Here is a 23612-nt window from a genome sequence, read left to right as displayed (position 1 = left end):
TTGATTGTGAATCAGTTTCACTTGCTTTGATGCAAATGAAAATGACAACAGGTGCACTTTGAGAGGCAATAGCAAGACAACCCCCAAAAAGGGAATGATTTTGCAGGTGGTGGCCATAGACAATTGTTCTCTCCTTATTCTTCCTGAAAGATTTGTCTTTAGTTTTGTGTTTTGTTAGGGTTCTTGTCACTGTCTTTAGCATGAGGCAGTACCTGCAAACCAATCAGGTTTCAGAGGCAGTCCTGCTCATCCAGGATGGCACATCCATACGTACCGTTGCAAGGAGGTTTGGTGTGTCTCCCAGCACAGTTTCAAGAGCATGAAGGAGACACGGGAGACAGGCAGTTACACAAGGAGAGCTGGATAGGGACGTAGAAGGGCAACAATCCAGCAGCAGGACCGGTATCTGCTTCTTTGTGCGAGGAGGAACAGGAGGAGCAATGCCAGATCCCTACAGAATGATCTCAAGCAGGTAACTGGTGTGCATGTTTCTGACCTAACTGTCAGAAACAGACTTCATGAGGGTGGCATGAGGACCCGACGCCCTCTAGTGGGAGCTGGGGTCACAGCTCAGCACCGTGCAGTTCGATTGGCATTTGCCAGAGAACACCAGAATTGGCACTGGGCACATTTGACTGTGACGTGAAAGTCTGGAGGTGCCTTGGGGAATGTTATCCAGCATGACCGGCTTGATGGTGGGTCAGTAATGGTTTGGGGAGGAATATCCTTGGAGGGTCGCACAGACCTCTGGATGCTATCCATTGGTCCCCATAATCTGCTGTTAGGTCCCGGGATGAAATCCTCAGAGCCATTGTCAGACATTATGCTGGTGCAGTGGGGCCTGGGTTACTCCTGGTGCATGATAACGTGGCTAGAGTGTGTAGGCAGTTTTAAGATGACCAAGGCATTGATGCCATTTACTGGCCCTCATGTTCCCCAGACCTAAATCCAATTGAGAACCTCTAGGACATTATGTACTGGAGAATCCAAATCCGCCAAGCAGCACCACAGACTGTACAGGACCTTACTGATGCCCTGATCCTGGTCTGGGAGCAGATCCCCCTGGACATCAGCATGTGGCATCGCTGAACACCCACCTCTCTAAACCCCATGATAGTCAAATAACCACGGGGTGCAGATGCCTAACTCACATAGTTTGTGAAAAAATAGCTAGAGGGAACGTAGCTTCCTCAAAGCGCTCACAATAAGGGAAATAGGCTCCCTTGAGAGTCGATTTAGCATGCTCCAATACCAAGCAGATGACACATAAATCGTATTCATCATCCCTTGTTAGGGCATGACGGAACACACAGCTTGTAATTTTTACCAATTTCTTAAACTGTGCACAAAACAAACATAAAGAAACATAAACAAACAAATGGCTTCCTGAAGACAAAGAAGCTGGTGACGTGTATTTCAAGGGGGGTGACACACTCAGTTTCAGTCAATCTCATGTTAGTCTTGAGTACCTATAGAGTAGTATTGCATCCTTCATTTCTCCAAAAAGTCTTTAGTTTTATTATATTTATAAAAGAAAGATAGGCTGTACCGAGTCTTTTCGGAAAAAAACGAGCGGGTGTGGGCGGAGCTAAATAATCACGAGCGCACAAAGCTTTTGCGTTGAGAGCGTCTGGAAGCTGTGACTGACATCCCAAAACAAACCATGGCTAACAATCAGATTCAGCCATACAATTATGATCCCGAATCAGATCCCGTGAAATGAACAGTGAAATCGGGGGAAAATACAAGGTCTCGAGAGTTTTTTAGAAGTAGAAATGATTTGACCTTGAGCGCAGTGTTTTTAGAACACCATGTCATGCGCGAGTTTACAACATTTGTGTGTGTTTACTCATGGTTTATGAGGACATGGTTTGGTTTTACAATAAACAAACAGACATCTACAGTGGCCAGCTAAACAAATGTATTTAAACACACACACACCATAAATCGCATGCTCCATAGATACATTAACTATACCGACCGTGAATTTTTATCGAGACTGCTCCATCCTTAAGCATTAGACGATCTGCAAAAGCCGAGCACAGCGCTTTGATGGGCATACTGCTCTCGCTCTTGGCTACAGGTGCGCGCGTGCCCTTCTGGGAGAAGTGCCCTTAGGACCCGTATAAGGAGATTCCGGCGCATCTGACGTCACACACGCCCATACTTGAAAAAAACTTTCCGAAACTTGTGACAAACCGGAAGGAGTATTTGTGGCACAGAAATACTCCATCAAACGTACAACTTAATTTTTGAAACTTTGTCCATGTTTAGCATGGGAATCCAATTCTTTAACAGTGTAAAAAACTCACTATGCATGAAATAGCATTTCACCCCCCCTTTCAGTGACATGCATCTATTTATGGTCTTGGAGAAGCACTTACACTACGTCACCTCACCATGCTGTCAGCCAATAGAATTGGTGTGTTTCCACACATGCTTCAGACACTGGCTAAAATAGAAGCGTTACCATAGAGTCCGGTCACACACCGGACGAGAAGAGAAGTGCAGTGCTGCGTCTAAAACAAGTCGAGGTATCGCACACCGGACGCGCTCTTACTCAGTTTATAGCCAGCAATATTATGTTAAAGGACATTATGAAATTAAGATAATGCCTGTACTAAGTTATGATTGTTCTGTAAAATTAAATACAATCGTTGCTGAGTCTGCAGTCTGAACACTTTACCTCAGGACGTACATTAACTGAATTCATTGAGAATCTCACCTGAAAATCCGAAATTTTCATCCACGCAGCTGATTTCTGAAAATGAATGTAAAACTAAAAGTATCTTGCAGCACAGGGTGAAGACAGTAAATACATTAACCACGATTTGAGACAAATATAATGTATATTTAGTATAAAACGATGTAAATGGCACTTTTTGAATTTTGGATTTTGAACAAGGTCCTCCTGAGCCGTAGCTGGGCTTCTCGTCCGGTGTCCCTTCAGAGCAATGATGCAGCGTTCCACTCGAAAGGGAACTACATCTTATTAACATGCTGATAAACAAAAGTGTGTTCTTATCAATGGATTAAATAGACATATTTTGGGTTTCAAAAATGTTATATGAATGAAATATTTGGACTAAATATTGTGTAAAATAAATGTTCCAATAATTTCAGCACTATTGTCAATATCTTTATATTTAACATTAAATTATATTTATAATCCCTGTCCTGTCAACAGGATTGTGCACTTAAGCACATCTAAAAACACTGTATAACATTTGTTTGTAGCTCCCACAGTTAATTTGAGTTTGTTATGTCAGAGCACAGTGGAAATCTGGGATATTTTATTATATGTTTTGTCTACCAGAGAATTTAAAATGCTTGCATGTGGCTGCCTCAGTATACAAAGAGACAGAGAGTAGGCTATGAATAGTCTCACTATGACGTTCATATAAGGGTGCCAGGAAAAGTATAAAACAAGTTTAAAGCATGCCACAACGCTGACCTAACCATTACAGCCATAAAAGTCATTAAACCATTCAAGTTTGACTTAACTTGAGTTCAGTGATTCCAGAAAGGGATGCTTATGTTTGAAAGAGAGAAACCAGGACATCTGGAAAGAATCAACCTCGTGTATCACTAAAGACAGTCAACATGCATTCCCTTACAAAGCATAAACAGAAAAGCTTATCCCAGTCACACAAACTACCTTCCTCATCCAGCCAGCAAACAATAAGAGAAAGAAAATTAAAAATGAGTATATATGCTTCAAATTTTATCCTTTTGTGTTCCACAGAAAAAAAAATCAGAATACCATTTATGCAAAGACATGGAGAGTGAGTAAATGGCAGAATTGTAATCCATCAACAGGTAAGACTGCTGTTACTGCCACTGAACTAAACTCACTGTTCACTGTCTTTCTGGTAGAACTATCACTTACTCTACCATTGCCTTTTCCAGAGTAATATGCAGACTCAACCTTGATTGTAATCAGTCTTCTCAGATTAGTAAAACGTTTAAAGCCAAGTGTTAAACACGCGCTAAAAAGAATGTGCCTTTTGTATATTTAGAGACCATTATACATGCATAGTGCATGGGATTGTTTGTCAAATCTCATAGAATTAGCACATGAATAGCTTTTAGAGTATTTTTTATGTCAGGTGAGTAATGAATGAATGAATGGATGAAGTAATAAACATAATAATTAATAGAATAAATATTTCATCTTTGCTGAGTCATTCAATAATAAAGAATAGTAAACCTCAAGGCTTCATGCATCCTGAAGGAGTTTGTGTCAAGCTTGCAGTTTATTTTAGTGCAAGGATCAGAATTCTCTGCTTTGGTGAAATTATTCAAAGCCACAGTGTAATTTATTGTACTGAATATCAATCAGGCTGTTGTTTTCTTTCATTCTATGTTACACAAAGTACAGTACAATGTGTCTAATTATACTACTGAATGTTGTCAACACTTTACTCAAAGAATGATAACATTACAAAACCAATGTTCAAGAAATCGGTCCTAACAGTAAACAATAAATCCCAGGTGCCATATTATGCCGATATATTGCTCTAATGTTATGTTCTATTCACTCACAAAGTTAGAATTTCTGAAAGTGCAACAGAATGCCACTTCCATCAAAAAATATTAAAAAAGTATGTTCCGAAGAATGTATGTTCCAGACATCAGGCAATGAATACCCACATCTGACTTGGAATGCAACAAGATCTAACAGAGTAAAGAGCAGCAGTATAATTAATACATTTGTAGCAATTATCTCAAAAGTGATGTCTGGCCTATGTAAATCTTCACCCTTAATTCAAACTATTATTAAAGATTTGTAAAATATTTTATAAACATGTTGCGTAGTTTTGCTTGGAGTCAATTGTTTTATTTGTGGTAACGCAATCAAAACGTACTCGGTTACATACGTAACCTTGGTTCTCTCTAGAAGAGGGAACGAGTATTGCGTAAGCTAGCTTACGCTATGGGTAAAGTCATCTTTTCTCGAGATATTGAAGCCAAAAATTAACCTTAATTTTGCATTTATTGTCAACGCAGTGCAGCAGCCAGCAGACCTAAAGCAGGCAATCTTGCGTGCTCATTGGCTGCCGTGCGGCAACTGCTGCAGCCTACCACTGAGCCTCGCGCGTGACGTTGCGCTCTCTACGCGTCACAGCCCGCCAAAATGGGGGTGGCTTAGCGTATAAAGGCCAGGCTCAGAGGCTGCATCACTGATTTCATCATCTTCAGCAAAGCTCTCCGCATCGCTGGACTCTGAGAGAAGCCGCCGCCGTTGAAACCAGTGACCAGCATGCAGAAGAAATAGCCTGAGGAAGCCGGCCGTCTTTGCCGCCTTCAGCCTTCCGTGCCTGCTACTCCATCCGGCGACGAATATCCTTTTAATGCTATTGCTTTCTGTGAGGGTTCGCCGCTGCGACACTCACTTTCTGAAAGAGCGCGAGGCGTTTTTCTAAAAATGCCTCACATTCCCTGTGGCTCGTGCGAGCCCCGCCCAGCGCCAGAGACCGCCATGTGATCTGCGCTCTCTGCCTGGGCCCGGAACATGTGAAGCGCTTCCGCAGTCGACCCTGCGAGCTCGACTAGAGGCCTTCGCTGTGGATACTGTCACCCCGCCCTCTGGACCGCGCAAGAAGAAGTGCGGTTCACACAAGCGAGCGGAGCCTGAGGTCACACTGTAGAGCTCGCCGGATTACGTTACATCCCGCCAGCTTCTCTCTCTCCTTCTCCGCCCCTCCCGGACACGCAGCTGCCGGCTTCGGCCCTCACTGCCGCCGCCTCAAGGGACAAAGCTGAAGGAACGGTCCCAGGTGACAGCTATTCCATCCTGACATCGGACAGCGAGGAGTGGTCGAGTTTTCTCCGCCTCCTCCTCGACCCAGGAAGGCAACAAAAGCCACTGCAGCCGCGTATTCGGCAGCCAACGAGCCGGTAATGCAACCCGCTCGCCTGCACATAACCGCCGTTGCTACGGCGACCCAGACAAATCTCTCAAAAGATGGTTGAGTCCCGCCGCGGCCGGACCACCATTGAAACATCTCGCCCTGTCAGTCCCCTTAGAAAGGCTACTGCAGTGATGTATTCGGCAGCCAGCAGGTAATGCAAACTGCTCGCCTGCAAAATCTCAAGAGTATGACATCTGGTTATCCGGCTCATGCCGTGGTGCTCTAAGTGTAGCAATGTGCCCACATCTCAGTGTTCACCCCTACATGCAAGCACCCCCGTGTCTCTCACACTCACAGACCCCACTCTCATAAAGCTGGCAAATGCCGTTCGAGTGATAGATGTAGAGAATGTGCCCACGAATCTGTGCTCACACCTACTCGCTGCCCGCTCTGTTACACGGCAACAGCCTCACAGCGGCCAAGTTATGAATGTAAGTCACGTCCCCACTCACAAGCACTCACGCTTACTGACAAACACTTCGCCCCAGGCTCCGCTCGCATTAAATATCGTCACAAAATGTTCCCCATTCCCAGTAATCAGGTCATCTCAAGTGATACAGGCAGTCACAGCTGTTAACGAGCCGCTGTTCCCGAGATCATAGGGCGCGCACGCCCCCCACAAAGCCGTATTCATGCACCGAGGGCGCGCGCATGGCTATAAATGTAAGTTACGTGCCAGCTTACGAGCGCTCACGCTTCCTAATAAACGCCCGGCGTTGCTCGCACATCACAAAATAATCTCAAACATTCCCCGTTCAAAGCAATCGGGACGTCACATGTGAAACAGCCAGCCATAGCTGTCAGCGAGCCGCCGCATTCAAGCACTGAGGGCGCGCGCGCCGCACCCATTCCTCCGGTTCAGTTTTCCGAGCCCACGAAGTGTGACAATCGGAACCCGGAGGCTATTCTGCCCGTGGCTATGAATGTAAGTTACGTGCCCGCTTACGAGCGCTCACACTTACTAATAAACGCCCGGCGCTTCTCACGCATCACAAAGAAGGGTATAATGTCTGGCTATCCGGCTCAGGCCGATGGTGTCATAAGTGTAGATAAGGTGCCCACATCTCAGTGTTCATCCCTACACACAAACACTATACCCGTGTCTCTCGCTCTCACAGACCCCACTCTCACAATGCTGGCAAATGCCGCTCGAGTGCTACATGTAGAAAATGTGCCCACAAATCTGTGCTCACACCTACTCGCTGCCCGCTCTATTACACGGCAACAGCCTCACAGCGGCCAAGTTATGATTGTAAGTCACGTGCCCGCTCACGAGCGCTCACGCTTACTGATAAACACTTCGCCCCAGGCTCCGCTCACACCAAATATCGTCACAAATGTTCCCCATTCCCAGTAATCGGGCCGTCTCAAGTGATACAGACAGTTACAGCTGTTAGCAAGCCGCCATTCCCGAGATCAGAGGGCGCGCGCGCCCCGCACACGCCTCCGGTTCAGTTTCCCGAGCCCGCGAAGTGCGGCGATCGGAACCCGGAGTCCATTCTGCCCCTAGCTATACATGTAGAAGCATGGAAAGCTATTCCTGGTGTGTCAGAATGGGTGCTGAGCACAATAAGACAGGGCTATTCGCTTCAGTTCGCTCGCCGTCCCATTCGCTTTCGAGCACGGATCGAGACGGAAGTGAAAGCGGATGTAGCGCATCTACTCCTCGCAGAAATAGCCAAACTCATGAAACTTTTTACAGCTGTTATTTTCTCGTACCCAAGAAGGACTGAGCTAAGACCTATCTTAGATCTGAGATATTTGAACAAAGCTCTTATGAGACGGCCGTTCAAAATGCTCACGACCAGACAAATCCTCGCGCAAATTCGCCCAAGGGACTGGTTTATCTCTCTAGATCTGAAAGATGCATACTTTCAGATCCCGATAGTCCCCCTTCATAGGCCATTCTTGAGATTCACCTTCGACGTTTGGGCATATCAATACACCGTCCTCCCGTTCGGCCTGTCTTTTTACGTACATTTACATTTACGAAGTGCATGGATGCGGCTCTCGCCCCCCTGAGAGTGAAAGGGCTGCGAATTCTGAACTATTTGGACGATTGGCTGATTTTAGCACAGTCAGAGATAGAACTTTTATCTCACAGAACAGTGCTTCTCAGCCATCTGGAAAGCTTGGGCCTCACGGTCAACTGGACCAAGAGCTCATTAATGCCCAGTCAGTCAGTTTCCTTTCTAGGAATAGAACTGAACCTATCAACACAGCGCGCGCGCCGTGTTCGACACCTGGCCGCGTCTATCCAGGAAGGCAGCATCACACCTCTGAAGACATTCCAGAGGATGCTAGGCTGTATGGCATCAGCTGCGGCTGTGCTTCAGCTGGGCTTGCTGCGCATGTGCTCGCTGCAACGCTGGCTGAACGCCCAAGTGCCTCACCAGGCTTGGGTTTCAGGCTACAGACGAATCAGAGTGACTCAGAGCTGCGTTTTGGCTCTGCAGCCCTGGTTAGCGGACGACTAGTACCAGCGGGGAGTGACAATAAGTGCTGTCTCACACCGAAAGGTCATCTCGACGGACACCTCAAACTCAGGTTTGGGTGCCTTCTTCGAGGGCAGACCGGTCTTTGGTCTGTGGTCAGACCAAGAGAGACATTACCACATAAACTGTCTGGAAATGATAGCGGTCGAGAGCCCGTGCTCAAACGCTTCCTCCATTCATACAGGACCACCATGTGCTAGTCCGCTCGGACAACATGTCTGTGGTATCCTACATAAACCGTCAGGGCGGTGTCAGATCCAGAAGCCTCTGCCATCTGACAGAACGCCTTCTTGTATGTCTCAGTACCAGAAAGTCCAGTTACTGTGGCACCTTTTCGGCAAAGCGAAAGTCGACCTGTTTGCGTCAAAAGACAATGCTCACTGCCCACTGTTCTTTTCAAAGAACGAGGATGCGCTGGCCCAAACCTGGCCCAGCCTCCCACTTTATGCTTTCCCTCCGGTCTCTCTGTTATCACAGGTAATCAAGAGGATCAGGGAAACACACCACTCGGTGCTCCTTATAGCCCCGCGCTGGGAGAACCAAACCTGGTTCCCGGAGCTGATGCGGCTGTCTCACACAGCCCCTTGGCCGATTCCGGTGAGGAGAGATCTCCTCTCTCAAGCCCGCGGCTCAATCTGGCATCCCCATCCAGAGCGCTGGTCTCTGCACGTATGGTCAATCAACGGATACCCGTTGTCCTGCCAGAAGGAGTGATGAACACGATTACGCAATCCAGGGCTCCCTCTACGAGGCGGCTTTACGCGTCTAAATGGTCGGTGTTCTCCAAATGGTGCGCTGATAGAGATCTAGACTCACGAACGTGGGGGGTCATGGGGTTGCTTGGCTTCCTTCAAGAGCTATTGGATAAGGGCAGGTCCCCATCCACGTTTAAAGTTTATGTGGCGGCCATTGCAGCGTTCGCTGAGTCGACGCGCGGCCAGTCAGTAGGAAGAAACAAGCTTGTCATCCGCTTCCTTAGAGGAGCTAGACGGATGAATCCCCCGTGACCCCTGTTGGAACCGTTAGACTCCGTGGATCTAAAGTACCTCTCGCTCAAAACCATTTTTCTGACAGCTCTGTCATCAGTTAAACGTGTGGGGGATTTACACACGCTATCTGTTAGCGCTGCGTGTCTTGAGTTCGGGCCAAATGACTCTAAAGTCATCCTTAAGCCAAGACATTGTTATGTCCCTAGAGTGTTGGGCACTCCCTTCAGAGTTCAGGTCATTTCTCTTTCGGCTCTGCCAGTATCCGATAGCGAGGGTGATGTTAATCTCCTCTGCCCCGTCAGGGCGCTGAGGGCTTACATTACGCGCCTCACCTCTTCAGGTGTCCCTTGGGCATCAGGGCGCATTCCACCAGAGGCGTGGCCTCATCGTGGGCCTGGTCCAGCGGAATTTCTATTCAAGACATTTGTGAGGCGGCAGGCTGGGCCTCTCTGTCCACATTTGTTAGGTTTTATAACCTGGAAGTTCCCGCCTTGCAGGCTAGACTTCTGTCAGTGTGAGCGGTGTGTTTTTCCTGCCCAGATTATCATGCGCAGACTGCTCTCACGCGACGTTAGCTCTCCTGGTTGAGCTGCACTACATGGTGAATAGTTATATGGACCGGCGACGCCGCTCTGTATACCCTGTATGTGCTTATAACATGTGCTGGCCCGCATTGCTGGCCACCTGTTTCCCACTTATCTATGTTCCCCGGGAATCCCTGGGACTCATGAAGTGGAGGCTGGGCGCACACGGCGTTGACAATGGGTTCCCGTAGCATAAGCTATCTTACGCAATACGAGAGAACCTCTCGTAAGAGAACGTACTCGGTTACTCGGTTCTCTCTAGAAGAGGGAACGAGTATTGCGTAACCCGACCGTGCAGGCGGCACGAGTGATTTTCGCTTCAGCTGATGAAACCAGTGATGCAGCCTCTGAGCCTGGCCTTTATATGCTCGGCCACCCTTATTTTGGCGGGCTGTGACGCGTAGAGGGCGCGACGTCACCCACAAGGCTCAGTGGTAGGCTGTAGCAGTTGCCGCACGGCAGCCAATGAGCACGCAAGATTGCCTGCTCTAGGTCTGCTGGCTGCTGCACTGCGTTGACAATAAATGCAAAATTAAGGAAAATTTTTGGCTTCAATATCTCGAGAAAAGATAACTTTACCCGTAGCGTAAGCTAGCTAGTATGCACCTAAATTAAAATTCTGGGTCGAAACTGAAATTAAAAATTCAGGATGCCCTTGGCCAAAAACCGAAACTGAAAATAAATAATAAATTAATAATCAATGAATTAATCAAAGTTATTTAAAAATCCACACCATAGCTAAAAAAAAGAGTTTAAAACTGCACATAAGGCACATAATGTAGGTAACCACTCATTATACATAAATCACAAAACAGTTCATGTTTAACTTATGTATAAGATTTAGCATGCAACAGAAGTGCACTCTTTCTCTCTCTCTGTTAATGTTATAAATACATGCCTTGTTTTACTTTCTCTGCTATTGACTTATCCGACCGAACTACACATTTTCTACTGATGTCTTTGAAAAGGGATGTGCTCGACAAGCTCGCACGGCTCAATCCACAGCACGTTTTTCGCTTATCTGCTTGTGCACCATAGATTTATATGTGTTACTATATTTCATTTAACATTCCACTAATTAGATATATTTACTTCATAGACAGCCTTCTTTTTTATCCCCATTATACTCTCTGTTGTCAGTGTTTCTTTTTCTGGACACAAACATATTTACATACATATACACACATACATAATATATATATATATATATATATATATATATATATATATATATATATATATATATATATATATATATATATATATATATATATATATATATATATATATATATATATCAGGGTTTCCGTTGTCCGGTAATTACCGGACATTGGGCGAGAAAAAAATGAAATGTCAGACAAAATTAAATCTCTCCGGTCAAATTGTCCGATTAAAATGGTCTAATAATCCCATCCCCTAACACAATCTGAATTTGAGAATAAGCTTAAAATGTATAAAGCAAAAATACACCGACCTCTTGCTATGTTATAAAGGAACAGGCTCTACCATTTGAAAGTTATTAAACAACATCGCATGCTGCATTTCAAATAAAGCGCACGCCTAAAACGGCTGAAATATAGACCTAAACAACGAACGATTGAGTGAGACGTTTCAAATATGGCCAGGCCCAGGCAGACTAGCCTTAAAAGCTTTTTTCAGAGGCCAGACGCGAAGGACGATGGTGAATCAGGAACGTCTGTAGCCACGGATGTCCAGAGACAGAGCTCCACCACCACCGGACGTTCAGGTTTTTTTCAGTCTATTTGAAAGTTAGGCTAGTGGCGGCTTGTCAAAAGAGGGCGCTGGGGCGCCGCCGTCCCTGGCGAATCAGAATTTGATGCATGTTATTTTATCCAATCTGATTGGTTCTCGTCACCTGTCATTCAACTTTACGCTCTTGGGCCACTACAGTGAGTGCGCAGGCGACTTCGACAAAACCTTGCTAGGCTGATCACTTTCGTAGAGATAATGGCAGCAGTTAAACCAAATTTAACCCGTCATTGATTTACAAAAAACCCTTTCAAAAGGCGTTCGCTGGAAGAGAAAAAAAAGGATAAAGGATCTCGGACCGGACCAACCCGATTTACAAATCCTGCAGCAGTGACAGAGGACGAGCTTCACCCGGAGCTTCACCCGCGCTTGTTATGAGAAACATGTCGGCACTGAAGTTTTGTGGACAATAACGGGGGTAAGAGACCTCAAAGAGCTATCTGAAATGTATTTTCCCCCCGTCCCCCCAAAAATAATTATAACCAGCCACACTGCATGTTGCATTCTATACGACCTGATTATGTCATTTTTTAAGTTACTTAGCATGCCTCCAGTTTTCCTCAACTTGACTAATTAAGAGGCGATATTTGACCGGCATATCATCAAAATGTCCCTAAAACGAAACCTCTGCCAAACTTTGACCGGCACCTTTTTTTTTCTAGTGGAACTCTATATATATATATATATATATATATATATATATATATATATATATATATATATATCACTCTCTTAATATAATATCAGCAGACGAGTAAAACACTGAGGTTACGGACACATCCTTTAAGTCCGGGACAAACCAAGCCGACGATCGGCCATTGGGTAACTTCGGACCGTTTTTTGAGCATCGGCCGACGTAGTTTTCCCAGTGTGTTCCACACTGTTGGCTCTAGTCTGATGCCGTCAGGTTTTTTTTGGGCTGATTCAACATGGTGAAAGAGGGAACTCTGATTGGCTGTTCAGCTTAGTGATCCGAGTCTGCTCACTGTTTTGCTATTATTCTTGTGCACTAAGAAGTCAAAACAGTATAGATAGAAGGCTGGTCTAAAGTTACGTCATCTTACCTGAGTGTTCCTTGGCGAATATTTCAATATTAACATGAGCGGAGTGGAATAAAGATATGGAATAAAGTGTTTAGCAGGATTGATATTCAAAACGGTAAACACGCACTGCTTTGTTTATGGTTTGTGCATCTGCAGCCTGCAGCATCGGTTTCCCTTTTTGAATTACGAAAAAAGATGAATATATCTGCAAAGGATTTGGTGAGAATGTTTTCTACCCAGCATGTTGAGGTCTCTGGGGGCCAAACCATGCTCTGTTGCAGGGATTGTCTGAAGGGACCCCCTTCTCTCTGTGGTTGTTGGGGCTCTCGGCACTCTCTGAAGTTGTGTGTGTTTTTAGAGAGCTCTGGTTCCCTCTTTTGTTTCTCTGTACGAGGCAGGTGTGTACACCTGGTCAATATGAGAGTGATTAAAAAAAAATAAGAATAAAATATCTAAACAAACCAAAAAAATCCGTATGGAATAAAGGAAACAATAGTGTTTTCCCTATTTAGTTTATTCTAAGCGATATGACTAAGCAAAGTAAGGTAATATGCAATATGATCTTAAACTACTGTGATATGATAATAAAACCAATTGAGAATGTTAGCTAAAAGAGTAGTTCACTTTAAAATGAAAATTACCCCATGATTAACTCACCCTCAAGCCATGCTAAGTGTATATAACTTTCTTCTTTCAGAAGAAAACAATTGGAGTTATATTAAAAATATCCTCACTCTGCCCAGCTTGATAATGGCAGTGAATTGCAACCAACTAGTTTGAAACTCAAAAAAGTGAATCCATCCATTATAAATTAACTCCACGTGACTCCTATGGCCTTCTGAAGCAAAGCGATGAGTTTGTGTAAGAAACATATTCATATTTAAAACTTTATAAAGTAAAATTACAAGCTTCCGGTCAAACTAACATACGGATTCGATTTAAGCCTAAGCGCAACTAATGCGAGTAATGCGACGTACTGCTGATATTTACACTACACCATGAAGCACTACGCTACTTCTGACGTCATAAGTTGCACAAGTTGTCCTTTAGGCGTAAATAGACTGCGTATGGCCGGAAGCTAGAATTTTACTTTGTAATATTCTTCTTACACAAACTCATCGCTTTGCTTCAGAAGGCATTTATTTACTCAGCAATGCAGCGCCAGGCGTGACGCAAGTGTTTTTTGCTAGTTTCAGCCCGACGCAGTTATCATTTTCACGTCCACCGCCATGTTGTTAAATAGCAAATGCATTTGCACCCATTGGACGTGCCATGGACGTGCCCATGGACGTGCTGGTCTGAACACGAGGTGTGTTCAGGTGCATTGTTGGCGCATTGCTATTTTTAGGCAACTGAAATAGACAGTAATAGCAATATTTTATTTGTTTTTTAACCCCCTGGGGTCGGCGGTCACGCCGGCGTGATCAGCTCACTTTTTTTCTTATCAGGGCAAAAGAGACTCAAAATACTCTGTTGATTTTGATCTTACATAAAAGTGTTATACATCATTCGATCCTGTTAAGTGTCTATTTTTTTGTGTATACTCACAATAAAAACAAAGTGTTGTACTTTTTGTCAAATAAAGAAAAATAAACATGATACGAGTTTTGCCTTCTCTCTGTCAGGGAAGTCCTTTCTGAAACGCGTCCGAAAATGAACTGTAACTCCGTGACTACTTGTCATACAGGCACGAGAGATTTTTCTTTATGAAGCTTGAACTCTCTTCTTTTAAATGAAGTAATTTATATATTTAAAAAAAATTCAGTTTATGTAATCTGTATGAAAAGAGAGAGGTGTCAGTCTTTTTCTTTTCAGCTCATTACATGCTAATTTGACACCCCCACGGAGAGCGCGCGCTTTTCAAACGCAAATGATCTGAGGCAAGCCATGCAAACATACCAACGCCCACATCAGCTGGATTATAAAACAGATCAAGTTTAATAAGAATCATGTAGTTTACCTCGTCTTGCTGCGCTGTGAGGAATAATACTATCTAATAATCCTGGAACATTACCTCAGAAGTGCTGGTAGTTTCATTTTGAGGAGCAACGGATATAGCTGATGTAGTAAGTTATTTATTCTTAAGTGCTTTGTTCTAATATTGAATAGTGTCTGTACACCGCAAAAAGACTGTTTAAATATGAATTGTGTGTCTGTGTGCATGATGAATGAACGACCCAGGCGCGCGCGCTGTTGTTTACTACAGTTATACAGCGCATGTCTGTGCCGTTCATTTACTCTCGCACCTACATTAGTAAACATGTTATTTTTACATGAACACATCCAAACTATATTGCTATAGCCTACTGAGATGAGTAAAAATAGACTGAAATATGCTGAAATAAAATGTCTGTAAAAGCAACAAACTGCAAATTAACATGTATATGCTATATATCATAAACATGATATGTTACAGACTAAATATGAATGTTTAGACAAGATTTCGTTGATTAGTTTTGGATAGATTATAAAGTTTTTACTGTAAAAAAAAGACTGCCACATTAAATAGGTAAGCTTTTGTTCGCCAATTTCTGCTCATATGTTAAATATACTATAGTATGGGATGTTTTGTCAAAAATAAAGTAGGTATATTGAATTATCAACTAAGATGTTATTATAGTGTTTGTTCCAATATTCAAACTAATGAATCCTTACCTTTGAAATACGTATGATAAAATGTATATTTTTTACAAAGAAAGAATACACTTGAAATATGTTAAAATTGTAATTGTTGTTGTAATTAGTTACAATTTCTAATTGTAATATATATATATATATATATATATATATATATATATATATATATATATATATATATATAATTTCTTTTGTCCTCGCATTCTTTGGTACCCAGTGACATATCTGTGTGAAAGGCTCATTATGCAGCTAATTATGTGGCTCATTATCTGGTCATTGTCTTCTCAGGTGTGAACACGCCTTCTCGCATATTGCCTTTCCAAACAAAAGTGTCATATAAAATTTAAATCAATGTATTGTTTTGAGTAAATGGTTAGGCAGGATGATTTTGCAAAAACACTATTCTCTCAAAAATACAAACATGTACATACATCTTGCTCACATATTATGGTAGCAGGGTGGGAAATTAGCACCCGCCACCAGCCAATGGCTGGTACTTTTTCAAAGTGGCGGGTGACTTTTCCTTGTATACCAGCCACAGTGGCGGGTGAATTGTAAAAGACATTTTTATTGGTTACTATTTAAAACATTCCTTGTAACGGATTGGACATCTTTTGTCAAAGAATGCTGTTGCTAAGTAAAAATAATGCACTTTTGTCGAGTAACTAATTTGATTGGTTTTCAGCGCTGTGCGTCACGGACACAGCGCACGGACACGGCACTGAACGTACCGTGACACATAGGCTATAGCTGAGCTGAGGTACAGATGAAAGGAAAATTAAAAAAATGTGGCAACATATACCCGGTGTTAAGAGGCCCACCGCGGAGTCAGCAGTATATGAATGTACAACCTGTTGAGGGCGAAGTAAATAAAAAGTGAAGGTACTTTTCGAACAAGTGGCGCATTGATGACGAAGGGAAAAAGAGGGAATGGTTAGCCTACCTTCCCGTCGAACAGTTCATGCACTGTACTTACTGTCGAACCTATGCGTCGTCCGAAAATGCAAACAATTTGTTCTTTAGAGGAACAACTAACCTTAAAATAGAGTCAATAATGAATATGACCAATTCTATTCAGAAACGTCCATGCGATCGGCAAAAAGGGCAGGCCTTTTCGGGACTACGTTTGGATGTGCAAGTAAATTAATAACTTTAAGTTGTGTTTTGTGATGGCTAGATAGCTATCGTTTTTTTAGTTTAGCGATAGTTTTAGCAGCCGCGAGGATAGGAGCCGATACCGTGTCAGTTAAACTTTTCATCTCCAATCCTATCTGTATTTGTGAGAAGTGGTGCTGTCCTGAGTTGAAAGATAGCCTACTTTACGGCTTTATTATCGAGTTAACCCTCTGGGGTCGAAAAACGCGCTGGCGCGTTTTGCTGGATTTTTTTCAAATAGCAGCAAAATACATTTAAATACTCCATCATTTATGGTCATACAGGCTTAACTAATATTAAAAAATAAACTGTAAAATAACCATGCATAAAATTCTCTCAAAAATACAAACATGTACATACATGTTGCTTACATATTATGGTAGCCCTGTTTGTGCTAATAGTGCTTTTTTTTAATTTCTTTAAAGGGCCTGCGCCCGTGAGCATCCACGGAGGAAAACATAAATTAGCTCCTGAGTGCAGCATAACTCATATTGTTAAATGGATAAAACGAATTACATATTTGTAATGGATGTCAATGTTATCAAAGACACAGTTCTCATTCATAAATTTGAATTCCAGAAAAAGTGGCTGGTAAAAAATACAAGTGGCTGGTAAAATTGGGCATCCACCAGCCACTGTGGACAAAAAAGTTAATTTCCCACCCTGTATGGTAGCCCTGTTTGTACTAAATAGAGTGTAATGACACCTTTGCCATTAATATGTTTATAAGCAACTGAAAAAATCACAAATGTCAGGGCATGTCAAAACATCTCAAGGACCCCAAAAACACCTTAGACCCCAGAGGGTTAAGGAGCGTGCAATTGGCATGCTGACTGCAGGAATGTCCACCAGAGCTGTTGCCCGTGACTTGAATGTTATATTATTGAATTGAATGTTATACCATAAGCCGTCTCCAAAGGCGTTTCAGAGAATTTGGCAGTACATCCAACCGGCCTCACAACCACAGACCACCTGTAACCACACCAGCCTAGGACCTCCACATCCAGCGTCTTCACCTCCAAGATCGTCTGAGACCAGCCACCTGGGCAGCTGCTGCAACAATCGGTTTGCATTAACTAAATAATTTCTGCACAAACTGTCAGGAAAGCTCATCTGCATGCTCGTCATACTCATCAGGTTCTCGACCTGACTGCAGTTCGTCGTCGTAACCGACTTGATTGGGCAAATGCTCACATTCGATGGCGTCCGGCACTTTTGAGAGGTGTTCTTTACACGGATGAATCCCGGTTTTCACTGTACAGGGCAGATGACAGACAGCGTGTATGGCGTTGTGTGGGTGAGTGGTTTGCTGATGTCAACATTGTGGATCGACAGGCATATGTTATGGACAATGAACACAGGTGCATTTTATTGATGGCATTTTGAATGCACAGAGATACCGTGACGAGATCCTGAGGTCCATTGTTGTGCCATTCATCCATGACCATCACCTCATGTTGCAGCATGATAATGCACGACCCCATGTTGCAAGGATCTGTACACAATTCCTGGAAGCCGAAAACATCCCAGTTCTTGCATGGCCAGCATACTCACCAGACAAGTCACCCATTGAGCATGTTTGGGATGCTCTGGATCGGCATATACGACAGTGTGTTCCAGGTCCTGCCAATATCCAGCAACTTCGCACAGCCATTGAAGAGGAGTGGACCAACATTCCACAGGCCACAATCAACAACCTGATCAGCTCTATGCGAAGGAGCTGTGTTGCACTGCGTGAGACAAATGGTGGTCACACCAGATACTGACTGGTTTTCGGACCCCCCGGACCCCCCAATACAGTAAAACTGCACATTTTAGAGTGGCCTTTCATTGTGGCAATAAAAGCCACACCTGTGCAAATTCATGCTGTCTAATCAGCATCTTGATATGCCACACCTGTGAGGTGGATGGATTATCTCGGCAAAGGAGAAGTGTTCACTAACACAGATTTAGTCAGATTTGTGAACAATATTTGAGAGAAATAGGCCTTTTGTGTACATAGAAAAAGTCTTACATCTTTGAGTTCAGCTCATGAAAAATGGGGGCAAAAACAAAAGTGTTGCGTTTATAATTTTGTTCAGTGTATGCATTTTTTAAATTACCTTTCTTGATCTTACGATGGAAGTTAATGGCATCCACAGATGCCGTCACAATGTTGGTTTTGCAATGACGGGCAGCAACAATCCCTGCAACCTCATCCATGAGCTTCATTGTCACACCTGAGAATGGCAGATATGAAGATGATTTAGAATCAGTTCTCTACTAAAAAAAATGTCATGACCACAGTTGGACTGCCTGGCTGATATCCACTAGAATCACAGTGTTGCGGTGATATTCAAATAGGTGAAATGCTATAATAAGGACAAAAGAGAACTGACAGCATACTATCTGCATATAACAGCAGCAGAGACATAAAAGCTAATGCAAGCTAATAGTCAAGAGTCCATTTTATTATCCTATTCCTTTATTTTGCTGATTGCATGGCAGATATTCAATCTGAACATATACTCATTTTGTGGTGAAATGTAAATTTTGAGAATTCTATTACATAAAGCACAAATAATACAGCAGCACACTACTGCTTGGTAAGCGCTGTGATAATAATCATATAAATTGTACAGAACACAGCTGGGACAAGTTCGGTGCTTTATGAATTATACATCTCTCTAGGCAGAACAGGTCACCATTAGTCTCAGGAGAATCAGGCCACTGAATCACAATACCTGTCTAACATGGAAAATTTCAGTGTCTAAAACCATTCCAACAGGTTTGTGTGACAGGGCTCACAAAATCGCTAGCCCGATGTCCCGGGGCTATAGTGTTTTCCAGTCGGGCTACCAAAATGCATAATCGGCCTGCCCGACGGGCTATCTGAAATAGTGTAATCAAATTGCTCCCTTTAATCACATTATTGACTAGTTATTTTAGGGAAAATTAGACCGCGCAAGTTTTTGATCATGCTGATATATCCGCAGCGCAATTTCTCATATATCTCCGTGCCTGTTTTAAGAGAAACACATGATCAGTGGCGTAAGTTTGTTTGAAAAAGTGGGTGGGAGAGGTGTGTGTTGCTAATACAATGCAAAATCAGATATATGTAACAATTCAAATAACAATTTGAGAAAAAAAAACATTCCGATGTCTAGAAATCAATTTTAACGTTACATTGGGTTTAATTAGTCTTTTAATGAGATCCACTAATATGGTTAGTGCAGAGAATTTTCGAATAAATTCGGAATAAATCCATAGATCAGCGATTTTGCTTGTGTACCTTAATGGTCTTGTGGATAAAACTTTTGCCAAGCCTGTCAGAGGTTCTAATCCGTGCACATGTATAGATTTTTTTCCTCATCAAAACCAAATATGTTCATCAGTGGTTACAGTATATATCAAGCAGGGACACGTTTGTGTGCATTTTGTTTTGTGATTTCACCGGGAATAAATAGAGTCTCCGTAAACGGCGATAGATTGAAGCACGCGTCCCAGTGAATACTGCGCGAGCCACAAGAGAACACTGTATTCATGCAACCAATCGCCGCGGCAACGAGCACTCAGCTTGATTTAAAAAACAACACATTTTAGCTCTAGATTGTCTCTTATTTAATAACAAACTAAATGAATGCTCTGCTAGTTAACTGGAGATGTTTTATTTATTTGTATTAGGACCATCCGTGCCTCGAAATGTTTCACAAAGTGGTGGGGGACAATATCGACCCTGAGAAAAAGTGGTGGGGACATGTCCCACCCATACGCCTATGCGCTATAAAAATTAAAGCTCCACTTTCACATGAATGCTTTACTTTGCATGTCAGAATGTTTGAATCCATGTGCCAACACACTTTCAATGTAAAGCTGCTTTGAATCAAACAAATCTGTATGGTAAAAAGTGCTACATAAATAAAGGTGACTTGACCATCATATATTCTGCTATAAACAGCATAAAATAATTAGAGCACCATTTACTTGCGTCAAAAAAGTCTGCTATTGTTATTATTATTATTTATTGCTACACTTCAATATGTGAATTATTCCATCAGAAAATTAACACTTTTAGCATTGTCAGACTTCAAAGCAATGGAACTGCGCACTTGTTGATATTTGTGTTTTGAAAAAGTTTTTGATTGATGTTTTGACTCCTAACCAATTTTCTACATTAAAAATTGTCTTTTTATTTGGGCTAGTAAAATTAATTTCGGGCTACCAAAATCTGAAGAGTGCCTGCCCAAAGGGCTACCAGCGATTTTGAAATTTTGCGAGCCCTGTGTGAGGAACATTCAGTATAAATAAGTTGATAAGTCGTTATTCTCTAATAATCTTTAGATTTTGCGTTGCATTCAGATCCAGATCATTGTCGATTCAGAGTGGCCCATTGACGTCATTGACACCATTGATACCAAACGCCACTGCATGTGCAGAGTGGGGGATAAGATTTGAGAGCTGCAGTGGCAAAGGAGGATTATCAGTGAATGATGAAATTATAGGTTTTCCCCACACAAAGCTATCATATGGCTTAACAACACTCAATGTAGCACACATGTTGTATGGACTATTTAAGAGCTTTTGAGAGCTTGACAGACCCACTGTGAACTGGAATCGTAAGGAAAACAGCTGTGTGAAGATTCTACAGAATTTCTAGTTATGTTTCACAAGAAAAAACATACAGTCTAAGGAATGATATGAGGGTGAGTGAATAATGCCAGAATGTTCATTTTCATTCAAAAATGAACACACAGAACATACAAATATTGGGTAGAGCCCTCCATTTTATATGAGACTGAACTATTTTATATATGTTTTAGTACTGAATGAAATACAAACAATAAATACAATTGTTGTAAATACAAACTAGTTTGGTTACTAACGGAACCTCAGTTCCCTGAGAGGAGGGAACAAAGTATGGTAAAAACCCCTTTTCTCAAGAATACTGAAGCAAAACTTTAAAACTCAGTGTAGCTGCACAGCAGACACAGACAAGCGCAACCACGATCATTGGCTGTGCTGCGGTAACTGCTCGAACCTATGGCGAGACAGCTCAGACGCTCGAACCAATCAGGGCATTTCGCACCCTGATACGTCAGAGTCCGCCAAAATGGGCGTGGTCCGAGTCTATAAAGGACCAGGTCTCGCCTAGGGAGCTCAGGTTTAATCGACTGAAGCCATAGGTTCGATACCCAAACACAGCACAGTAGCACGGCGGGTTATGCAATACTTCGTTCCCTCCTCTCAGGGAACTGAGGTTATGTTAGTAACCAAAATAGTTCCCTTTCGAGAGGTCTCTCGTATTGCGTAAGCTAGCTTACGCTATGGGAACCCCATTCAAAGCGCCATGCGTGCTAACTTCGCCCTAATATAGCCCGAGGCAACTGCCTGAGACTTAACAGAGTGAATATATGAGCCTAATATAAGACAGTCAAATACGAGCTTCATATAGGGAATGTGCATGTAAGAACTTTAGTTCAATGGCCAAACAGACATGTGTCGAGCCTTATGGCTGGGGAAATGTGTGTACATTTATACTGAAAGAACCTTTGCTTGCAAAGCTGGCACTTCTAGATTATAAAATAAATGTGGACGGCGAGGCCCAGCCGGCCGCCACACAGATATCTTGAATAGGTATTCCACTTGACCAAGCCCAAGACGAGGCCATACTTCTTGTGGAATGAACTCTGACGCCTAAGGGGCAATGAAGGCCCTTAGACTCATAAGCCAGCGCGATAGCATCCACTATCCAGCGTGATAATCTCTGGATTGAAATGGAAAGCCCCTTAGTGCGGCCGCCAAAGCAGACAAACAGCTGTTCTGACTGTCTGAACGGGACAGAACGCTCCATATAAATTCTGAGAGCCCTGACAGGGCAGAGTAAATTCGCGTCTCCTTCGTCATCTGTCGGAGAAAGAGCAACCAGCGAAATAACCTGTACTCTGAACGGAGTCGAGGGCACTTTTGGAACTTAACCATGTCTTGGTTTGAGAACGACTCTCGAGTGATTTGGGCCAAACTCAAGGCAGGAAGCGTTTACTGGCAGCGCTTGTAAACCACTTACTCTTTTGACTGACGCGAGCGCCAGCAGAAAAGCAGTTTTGAGCGAGAGATACTTTAAGTCAGCAGATCTGAGCGGCTCAAATGGAGCACCCTTCATTGCCTCCAGGACCGTGGAGAGGACCCAGATGGGCACAGAGGCACTTCCTTGCTCCTCTAAGGAAGCGCCCAATCAGGTCGTTTTTCCCTAGTGGTTTCCTGGCCACAAGAGCGTGAGATGCTGTTACGGCCGCCACATCCACTTGGAGCGTGGAAGGGGTGTGACCCGCTTCCGAAAGCTCTTGTAAGAAAGTGAGAACACTTGGTATCTCGCATGAGTAGGGATCCAGGCTCCGTGTTTTTACACCAGCCTGAAAATACCACCCATTTTTGAGCATAGAGGCGCCTAGTCGAAGGTGCTCTTGCTTCAGTGATAGTTTTCATCACTCCATCTGTGAGACAACCGGAAACCCATTGAGGGGCTATACGTCAAGGGCCCACAAATCGGGATGGGGATGCCAAATCAACCCGTTTGGCTGCGAGAGTAGGTTTCTCCTCAACGGTATCGGCCATGGGGCTGTTTCCGTCATTAGTGTCAACTCTGATAACCATAGCTGGGTCTACCAGAGGGGAGCTATAAGCAGCAATGCACACCTATCCTCCCTGATCCGTTCGATGACCTGTGGCAGCATCGTGACCAGGGGAAAAGCATATAGCGGGCGGCTGGGCCAATCGTGGGCCAGCGCATCCCTGCTCTTTGAAAAAAATGTCTGGCTGTGAGCGTTGCCTTCTGAGGCGAAGAGGTCGACCTCTGCCTCGCCGAAGATGCTCCATATCAATTGCACTGTCTGTGGGTGAAGAGACCATTACCCTGGGTGAACATTGTCTCTGGATAACATATCCGCACCCTGGTTCAGAAAACCTGGCACATGCGCTCACTCCCCAGCCTAAATTGGAGGCATCTGTCAAGATCATCTTTCTCCTTGAAATCACACCCAAACTCATT

General features: G+C 43.4%; 1 protein-coding gene across 6 annotated transcripts in view; it reads right to left on the bottom strand.

The window, feature by feature from the left end:
- acot7 (acyl-CoA thioesterase 7) overlaps positions 1–23612 on the bottom strand; it is a 213957-nt gene that overhangs the window by 64252 nt on the left and 126093 nt on the right. For all 6 annotated transcript variants that reach the window (XM_077224585.1, XM_077224586.1, XM_077224584.1 and 3 more), the window contains one exon: positions 18691–18807. In XM_077224585.1, coding sequence (XP_077080700.1) covers positions 18691–18807 — 117 coding nt within the window. The remainder of the gene's footprint in view (positions 1–18690; positions 18808–23612) is intronic.

Source organism: Siphateles boraxobius, unplaced genomic scaffold (assembly GCF_051911475.1).
Source record: "Siphateles boraxobius isolate OS27281-9 unplaced genomic scaffold, OSU_SipBor_1 9, whole genome shotgun sequence".
In the NCBI taxonomy this organism is placed as follows: Eukaryota; Metazoa; Chordata; class Actinopteri; order Cypriniformes; family Leuciscidae; genus Siphateles; species Siphateles boraxobius.
The sequence above is the reverse complement of the archived record's forward strand: the minus strand, read 5'-3'. Positions and strand labels throughout refer to the sequence as shown.